Here is a 9,805-nt window from a genome sequence, read left to right as displayed (position 1 = left end):
CTGAGGCCAGGCCAGGGTCTGTGTCCCACCCAGCAGACAAAACCTACCAGCTCTCCCTGCTGCCCCTTCCTAGCAGGAAGACCACTAGAGTCCAGCCTCAGGGCACCCTGCCTTTACCTCAAATCTTTTGTGTTGTATTCTGTTTTGTTTTTTTACTTCTTTTATACTGAAGCCTGAGGTGTTCCACCACTGAGCCACATCCCAGCCTTTCTTATTTTGAGACAGTTTTCCCAGGCTCAAACTTTAAATCCTCCTGCCTCAGCCTCCCAAGTAGCTGGGATTACAGATGTGCACCAACATGCCCAGCCTCATCCTCATTGTTTACTTTTTTTTAATTAATTTTGGTACCAGAGATTGAACTCAGGGGCACTCGACCACTAAGCCACATCCCCAGCCCTTTTTTGTATTTTATTTAAGACAGGGTCTCACTGAGTTGCTTAGGGCCTTGCTAAGTTGCTAAACTGGCTTTGAAATTGTGATACTCCTGCCTCAGCCACCCAAGTCACTGGGATTACAGGTGTGCTCCACTGCGCCCAGCTATTTACTTTTAATTATTGTATTTATCTGCCTATTTAGCAATACTGAGGACCAAACCCAGGGCACTCCATCACTGAGCCTTATCCCCAGCCCTTATTTTTATTGAGATAGGGTCTGCTAAGTTACTGAAGCTCACCTTGAATTTTTGCCCTCCTGCTTGGCCACCCACGTCAATGGGCCATGGATATGCCCCCTCCCACTTGCATGTTGTGTTCCTTTTCTGGAGACCCACAGACTCTAGTTCATGTCATAAGGGTCATACTTATTAAGAAAGCCTTCTGAATCTTTGCTGGTGGCTTGATGCATGCTGTGGTTACCAGGCTGGCCTGGAGTTGATCCAGCAAGGCCTGGCAGGTGTGAGGCGGGGACACCTATTATGTCACCGAGACTGTCCTCATTCTTAAAAATGCCAATGCAAAAAATAGATAAAGACCTTTCTCTAAGGTTGAAATAGGTATTATTTAAGTCAGAGAGGTTAAAAAAACATTCTTCACACTGGGTATGGTATACATACCTCTGATCCTGCTACCCAGGAGGCTGAGGCAGGAGGATCACAGTTTAAGGCCAGTCTCAGAACTTAACAAGAACTCGTCTCAGTAAAAAATAAAAAGTGCAAGGGATGTGGCTCGGTGGTAGAGCACCCAAGTTCAGTCCCTGGTGCAAAAATAAGAAGCATTCTTACCATATGTGCCTTTCCACTGGGACTTTTTAACTATGGACCAGAAATTTAACTTTAATTTAGAAGCTTCCCAGTGCTTATTCTCTTTTAATCAATAAATAAGCGCGGAGACACAAACTCTGGGAAGTTATTTGACTAAAAAATCAGTATGTATCTGTTTTAGATATTTTGGGTTTTTTCCCTCAATTCCTTGAACATTTTACTTTGAAAAATGATTCTGAAGCAAATTCTCAAACTGGACCATGCTCCTGTGTCTCACACTGGAATGGTGTCATCCACTGCCCTAAGGGTCAGCTCTTCATGGGAGGGGAGGAGCCTGTCACATTCACAACAGGGTTTAGGACAGGGCTGGGCTGTTTGCAACCCTTAAAGCAGCGGCAGAGGAGGGGTCTGCTGGGGAGCAGACCCAGTGCCCTTCCTGAGGCTCCTTCCCTGGAGGACGCCTGGTCACCACATCTTCAAGGAAGCGCATGTAGATTCTGGATTGGCAGTTTCCAGTCTTGCAAGAGCAAGGCTATAGCATCGCTTACACTGGTGGTCACAGTCCTTCTGCAGCCTGGCTCTCTTGTGAGAGCAGGATGTCACAGCTGGAGACATGGCTGTGGCTTCTAGAAGACCCCCAGGGGAAGAACCCAGTGCCCAGCAGGGTGGGAGCTCACGTTCAGCATCTCTGGGCTTTTCTTTTTTTGGGGGGGAACAGTTAGAGGGGCCTCAAGTTGCCTGTGAGCTTTTAATGATTGTATGCCAGTTATCAGGCAACTCTTTCCTGATCTATCTTAGAATTTCTGGGGACTTTATTGAGAACACTGGACTTGACAACCTGGGCCCAAGGGGCCAGAGGGCACAAAGTGACGGTCAGGGAAGCTTTGGTTCTCCTTTTGGTGCACTGGTCTTCCTCCATGTTTCATCATGGAGATCTTCGATATCCAACTGTGGGGATAAAGCAGCAGAGCAAGCTGCTCAGTCACATAGCTGTCTACAGGACTCCAATTTACCCTTCCAACTTCACCTGCTTCATATGCTGTGTTAGTTGGAAACATTGGAGGCATTCCAGATTTCTCTGGAAAATGGTTCGTTTCCATCTTAAGAAGTCCCTTGCCATTGGGAACTTGGAAGGCAAAGATGGTGATGTCTTTTTCTCATCTTGCCATTACAGTTGGTTTTCTCTTGTGAAGTCCTGGGGCCATCCCAGCATGTGGTTGGTGGTTCCTGGAGGGCTGTCCCCTGGCCCTGGGCAGCCATGCCCCAGCAGGGCCCCAGGACCAGCCTGCCCCCTCAGCCAGGCACAGCTGCTGGATTTCTCAGCACGGGGACATGAGGTGGATCTCATTCAGCTTGTCTCCGTGGTCTGGACTGTACTTTGAGGCCTGTATTTTATGATGGAGGACACATTTGGCTCTGCTGCTTGTCTACCTGCACTGATGGCATCTAAGCAGGGCTAGTGTCTCTCTATCAATTCAGTGAAGGTTAATAACACTTCTAAATGGAATTTTGAAACAGAATTTGACAAGCTCATCCTGAGAGCCACATAAAAGTAAATAACTGCTTGGTGCAGTGACACAGCCTGTGGCCTCAGCAACTAGCCAGATCCTATCTCAAAAAACAGAGGAGGGTGTCGCTCAGGGACAAGGTGCCCTGGGTTGTCCCCACACCACAAAAAGGAAAGGCCCAGGAAATGGGAAGGTGGGGGACTGCAGACACAGACATGCTGCCAAGCCACAGGCAGGGGACGCCACAGAAGCGCTTAGAGCTGCCATCTGGCCCCCACTGGGGGCCAAAGGAGGGACAGAGGAGCTCCTCTAGAGGGTTTCCAGAGGCTGGTGGAAGCACACAGTGGGCATGGAGGGGAGTGGCAGTGGTGAGAATCCCTCTTTGGTGGCTGATTTGTATCCTGTTTAATTCAATGTTTTTGATATGGTGAAGTTCAGACCCCAAGTTCCAATCTGCCTCCCTATTGGCAATTCCCATGCCTGATAGTAGGATGTGGACCCACCTGGGCGGATCTGGCCTGGGAAGAGGTCACCATGGGCTCAGTTCCTAGCCATCTTTGGCTTGCTGCTTAGGGTCAGCTCCACAGATGAGTGTTGTGCACAAGGTGAGTGGGCCAGCGGCCCAGGAGCTCCTAAGTAACTCTGAGAACAGGGTGAGGGGCTGCACACCTATAATCCCACTGACTCTGGAGGCTGAGGCAACAGGACCTCAAGTTCAAGGCCAACCTGGGTGACATAGTGAGACCCTGAATCGAAATTAAAACTGAAGAGCTGGAGATGTAGCTCTGGTAGAGCACCCTGGGACCTCCACCCTCCCTAATGCTGAAAAAAAAAAAAAAAAGGCAGAGCCCTTCCCCAGCTCTCCTTGCCTCTCTCCCCGGCACTGGCTGGTTCCTTTCCTGATCCTGCAGCCTAGAACTGCCCACTGCTGGACCTGGGTTGCCCCTCAATAGGGAAGAGAGCCATTCCACCCAGCCTCAGGCTGGTGGTGCCTCAGCTCCAATGAGGAGAGATATTGGGTCTCCCCAACCCCATGACTTCTTCAGGCTCCTGCTGCCAAACAGTGTCTCCTAGGATCTTCAGCATGAAAAATGAAGAACCAGACAAAAAGGGGGCCATCCCCACTCTATAAGCTGCAGATGTCCATCTCCTGTGTCCATCTCCTGCCTCTGAGTGGCAGCTATTGGGTCTGCACAACATGCTCCTTCTGTGCTTGGCCATGAGGAGCTCAGGTCAGGAGGACAGGAGAATAAGGCTATGTAAGCTCAGGGTGGAACACCAGGGGAAGGTGGTTCTTCAGGCTGTCCTCCCTGGCTTTGAGATGTACCTAATCAGTGTTCCACAGCTATGTGCAGTGACACAAAACGTGCTTACCCATCTCATCTGGAACCAGAGACTTTGCTAAAAGACAAAGTGGAAAACACTGCAGGGTGTGTATAGCAATAACACATATTAGTGCAAAGTCATAGCATATGCATGCACCTGCAGAGGGCTCCCAGGCCGAGCTCGCACAGGCCACCTGGCTCCCCCAAGAGGGAGCTGTGTCTAGAGCTCTGCAGGGAGTCCCATTCCCACCCCACATCATGGGCACTCTGCGGCACTGACACTTTCTTGACTTCCAGACACCAGGGCCACCGAGCCTGTGTTCAGCACACAGCTCTCCTGGACCCCAGTGCATCTGCTGGACATCCATGGAGGATGCAGGCACCAACACAGTGCTTGCTCTTCCAGCCACAAGCGCACCAACCAAAACTGCTTCTCAGAAACAAGAAGGCTCAGATAAATGCTATATGAAATGTGAGCTGAAACCACATTTCTTAGGAAAGACAAGTCCTCGCTGCCCGGGCCGCAGTCCAGGGCTGCCTGTGATCTGCAGAAGTCTGAAGTGAACCCAGTGCTTGCCAACACAAGGGCTCTCAGACCAGCCATGCTAAGCGGAAAGATGCGAGGAGGGCACCCAGCACCTGCATCCCAAGAGAAGGCTCTTGAAGGGGCAAGGTTGGGCCAGCACTACCCTGGCTGTAGCCAGGTGTTGGGCATACTCACTCCTGGTAACTCTAGTCACTCTAGCACACAAAAACCCACCCCCGGTGCAAAACTTCTGCTTGACCAGGTCATATTTTCAGGGCCATTTTTCATGCTCACTGACCAGACTCCAGAGCGAGGACTTTCTATAGTCAGGTACTGGCCCTTGGAAGCCAAACTACTCTGTGGTCAGGCCATCGGCAGCAGTCCAGTGTTGCTACTCCACACAGAAGTGTCAGCCACCAGGAAACCGCTCTAGTGTGCTCCACCCTCCCCTTCACTGCTGACACTTTTAGGTGTCTTAAGTGCCCCAATCTCCAACTCCGCAGTTATAGCTAAGGTACCATTGCTAAGGCTGTTCCTAACTGCAGATTTAGCAGTCACAGCTTCCGCTAGCTGACAGCCCAGGCTGGCACTCTTCCCTGCAGACTCACAAGCTCTGTCCCATGAACTCAGGCCTGGGACTTGCTTGACACTGGAGGTACTGACCACTGGTCTCTGGGGTGGGTATGTGCTGGCCTCCCCCAGAGCATGACCCAGTCATCACTGGAGCTACACAAAGGCGCTCAGGAACTGGGTCGGGTGCACCAACAGGGCACCAGGAGCCAGACAGCTCCAATCAGGGCAGGGCAGTCAGATGCCCAAGGATGCATTGGTCCAGCAGAGGGCTGGATGTTATTGCTCCAATATTCAATGACTAGCTTCAGTATAAAAGTAAAAAAAAAAAAAAAACAAGTTGGTTTATGGCAAATTGTTTTAATACGAACTTAAAGCCAAAATTTTAAAAGACTTTATGTAGCATTTAAATAACACTGGATTCTCAACCAGTTCTACTTTTCCAACCTGAAGGCAGCTTTACATTATCTCCCTGTCTTGCAACATGTCCTAAGAATTAGGAACATGATCAGCACCACATCTGTTCCCAGTAAAAGAAGAAAGTAGGAATGTCACATTGTCACAACTTTTACAAATTCATAGGCTCAAAAGGTAACTGTGCCCTTGAGGAAAAAAAAGGGAAGAGGAGGATCTCGACCATCGAGGGCTCAGACAGGAGGGACCACAGCTACTACACTCAGCCACTGGTTGTTCATGATCATCAGAAGTCCCTTAACTACCTTGTCCATCCATCTTCACTTATAAAGAAGGGGGACTTGCTGATCTGCCTTCCAGGCTCCCTTCTGCCTGGAGACAGAAAGCACACAGACAAGTGTTTCCTAGATGTCCGGGAGACACAGGCTGGAGGAGTGAGGTGCCAGGTGCCATGCCCGGCTGACTTTCCAACAGTCAGATGCAACATGATGCTCAGCCAGTGGGTGAAACCATCTGAGCCACACCGTCACATGCCAGGGTCCTATGACCCACAGGTTCCCACAGTGTTTGAAGATGTGTGGCTGGTTAATCCAAAGTTCACTGGAACTCATAGCCAGGATGTCAGACACCATGTAGAACTTCTTCTTGGTAAGCACACTCCTCCACGACAAGGCACACTCTCCATACAGGACTCACCTCAGGACCACAGCACTCAGGAGGCTCTAAGAGGCACTTTCATGGCTCGACACAGTGACAAGATGCTGAATTTATGTGGAGTGAGACCAGTCTGTGTGCTAAGAGCCAGCAGACTTGAGAGATCCCGAGTGAAAACCCAGGCATACCAAGCCTCAAGTCCGACACCAACTTTCCACTCATGCCCGCAGGGGCTAAGCTGCAGGACCTGCTCGTTCTCCTAGAGTACCTGCCCTCATCCTTCCTGGACACGCCTCGTCAGCGGGGAGACCCACCAGCACCTGAGAAATGAGTGTGAAGACCGTTTTCCACCCTAGAGGCAAATGCACAAAAGGACCAGCCCTTCTGAGACACAGCTGCATGCGCTCAGGCCCCCATGCTCCTGTAAGGTACAGGTAAGATCTGTTGGCCAGGAACCAAACACGGTCGGTTCATCCTGAAGCAGGAACACCACACACTGCCAAGACCAAGTTCTGTAGAAGGAAGAGTGGAGAAGGCAGGAGGGCAGTGTCTCTGAGAGTGTCTCAGTTCATTCCATGTGATTCCAGGGCATTCGTTCTACATGTCCTGCCAGCTGCTGCAGAAGAGGCTAGAGTCCACAGCCTGTAACTGTGGCTTGCTGTACCTTATGTGTTCTGAAGAGAAATGCTGTAGTTAAAGACAGGTGAACTGGCTCACAACAACTGCATCACACCTAGACACAGTGGCCGCGCTGTGTCTACTGGAATGTGTGGGGCTATTAAACTGCTGAGGGAGCGCCCAGGAGACCATCCAGAGAAGCCAGGCCTCGCCAGCCCAATCCTTGAACACACAACCCATGTGAAGGTTGGTGTGAGCTCAAACACGAGCACCCTGCTTCACCATAGATGGACGTTAGATCCTAGGGAGAACTGGGCCCGAGGTCACAGGGAGTGATACTTGCTGGGTATTCTCTCACAAAGGAAACCACATGTGTCAGTAAACACAAATCTCGTGCAGGACAGGGGACTCATAAGTGTGAGTTGGAGGCCCCTAGGGTGAGTGACACATCCCACCTGTGCCACCCAGAAGGGGACGGAAGCCTCATAGTTGTTTAAAGGCATCTGGTGTCAGTACCTCAAAGGTAAGATGCTCAGACACAACTCTAACAAGAATACCAGGGGCCTGGGGCTCATCTTCACAGGTAACCAAGTGTCTATGGCTTCAGCTTTCTGCCCTACTGCTGACGTAGGTGATGAGATTCACGACAGGACAGCCTTTGGCTGTTCTCCGAGAGGCCCTGCATGGTCCAGGTCTCGGCCAGGTCCAGATCACAGACAGACTGGCCCCTGGGGAGCTCTAGGCCCTTGCTGAGAAGCAGCGCATGTACTCCGTCACCCAGGGGCTCTCTGCAGAGGGGGCCCTCGCTGTCCTGCCTCTCTGCACCTCCACCGAGTGCGCACGCTGCCGCTGAGCAGCCAGCTTCCTCTTCTCCTCCTGCCTTCTGCTCCTGGCCCGTAGCGCCGACTCGTGAATCTAGGGAGGAGAAACACAGAAGTGAGTCCGCTCTGCGCTCATCGTCAAGAATGCCTGCCAACGGGCCTTCTGCACACCTGAGTTCCCCCAGGAACACGCACACCAGACGCCTGTGACACGATGCTGGGCAACAGAAGACTAAACCCTGAGTAGATCTGGGGAGCAGCAGGGTCAGCTCTGCACCTGCTGGGAGGGGCCCACCTTCTAAACCAGCACCTGGAAACGCCCAGGGCTTTCACCAGGCGTCACCCTTCAACGGCAAAGCCTGTTAAAATCAGCCCCAGGGACTGAGGTTCTTGGAAAAACAGCCCAGTGGCCTCAAATTTCACTCCCAATGCCAGCATCTGCTGGGCCCAGAGTTCAAGGAAGCCATGTGGAATGGCCACCAGCAGGCAGCTCCTATCCCTCTCCTGAGCCACCCTGCTCCAGCTGTCACAGCATCAGTGCTGCCAAGGGACTCACCATGAGATGCTTCAGGTCCTGACAGAGCTCAGACAGGGCCTCACCAGAGGACCAGAGCCCCTGGGAGAAAATGCATCCCTCCTGGACAAGCAGGAGAGGGGCCTGGAAGACATCTGGGAAGTAGGCCACCAAGCAGCCCTGGACACCAGCTTGTTGAAGCCAAAGAGAACAGCCTTCACAAGGGCAGCAGCAAGACCAGTCCTGCTGCACTCCTCTCTGCTCTATAGCCACACAGCCAGTCCCACTCTCCCCTGGTGTGTGTCAGTAAACCCCTCAGGTGCCAGCCAACACCCAGCACAAACCCCTACTGCCCGAGTAGCGACATCCAGAGCCTCCTGCTGGTAACCATCCCTGATTCTGGGCTTCCCTGACCTCCACCCCACCCCAGGACCTTGCAGGCCCAGTGCATCCCAGTGGTTTCCAGAGGAGAACAGAAAGGCCGGCCCGCACCTCATGCACCGAGGCAGAGGCACAGACGTTGTGGGTCTTCTGGCTTCCGGTGTCTGTCTGTCTCTCTCCCCAGCCGTAAAGAGCAAATGGGTGCTTGTTTTCTTTTATTTTACTGGACGATCTTTGGGGGCTTCTGACCGCTTTCCTACTTCCTCTAGCAAATAAGGCACTTGGTTGCTGTCGGGGTTTGACACCAGCAGGTAACCTGTCCGTCTCCTTCACTCTGGTTTGTCGTTCGGATTTTTCTTCTACATCTTTCACTGGCAGTGCTTTGAAAAAAGGGACAAAACAAGAGAAAAATACCTTGAACCACGCTTACGTGCAGTTACTGTTTGGGTTGCAGCATCATATTTCTTCAAGCCAGCGACACATTAACCAGGGGCTCAACTCCCAAGTTTCACTAGCACAGAAGCAGAGACATCTACATAGGACCTTTATCCCATCTTAAAACAAATGTCCCACACTGAACCGGCCTATTCCAGAGCAAGCGGGCCCTGCCTTCTGTGGTGTGGCATCCCCTGGCCCTGACAGGTGGAGTGCTGGGGCATGGGCCTCTTCCACCCACTCCAGGCCCCGAAGGCACTGCCTCAGGGAGGCTGACTGTCAACTTGGACAGCCACAGAATGTTGGTTTTTAATTACTAGAGCTGCAGGATTGCATCTCTTTTGTAGTACTGGGGTCTGAACCAGGACCTTGCATATGCTAGGCTAGCACTCTACCATTGAGATGCACCTCACCTTTGTTTTATTTTGAGACAGGGTCCTAAATTGCCCAGGCTGGCCTTCAATTGAAATTCTCTGCCTTGTCTCCTAAGAAGCTGGGATTACTGGCTATTTCTTTTTAATATTCATGGTCATGGAAATGCTGCTCACCTGCTCTTAGGAACTGGCTGGCCACCCCAACATGAAGGCCCCTGTCCCAATAGGAAGCAGTCTTCATGGCTCCTCACCTGGGTGACAGCTCTGTATTCCCAGTATGAACAGCAAACCATGTAAACTGCTCTGAGGGGCTCCCCAACAGCTGGGGTCAGCTCTGAGGTCTACACAGCCCTAAATTCTGCCAGCAGAACTAGGAAATGGTGGATGTGGCTACCCAGACTGAGGTGAATCTGACAGTCCTGGCTGAGTGCAGTGGCACACGTCTGTAATCCCAGCTGCTCGGGAGG

The 9,805-nt window shown here is 51.7% G+C and overlaps 1 protein-coding gene across 4 annotated transcripts in view; it reads right to left on the bottom strand.

Annotated features, from left to right (window-relative positions):
* Positions 1–100: 100 nt before the first annotated feature.
* CCSAP (centriole, cilia and spindle associated protein) overlaps positions 101–9,805 on the bottom strand; it is a 34,559-nt gene continuing 24,854 nt past the window's right edge. For all 4 annotated transcript variants that reach the window (XM_081296979.1, XM_081296978.1, XM_081296976.1 and 1 more), the window contains 2 exons: positions 8,641–8,909; positions 101–7,728 (listed from right to left, as the gene is read on the bottom strand). In XM_081296979.1, the coding sequence (XP_081153105.1) occupies positions 7,552–7,728; positions 8,641–8,909 (446 nt within the window). In that variant the 3' untranslated portion in view covers positions 101–7,551. The remainder of the gene's footprint in view (positions 7,729–8,640; positions 8,910–9,805) is intronic.

The sequence above is a fragment of the Spermophilus citellus genome (genome assembly GCF_964194105.1).
Source record: "Spermophilus citellus genome assembly, chromosome: 6".
NCBI classification, from domain to species: domain Eukaryota; kingdom Metazoa; phylum Chordata; class Mammalia; order Rodentia; family Sciuridae; genus Spermophilus; species Spermophilus citellus.
The sequence above is the reverse complement of the archived record's forward strand: the minus strand, read 5'-3'. Positions and strand labels throughout refer to the sequence as shown.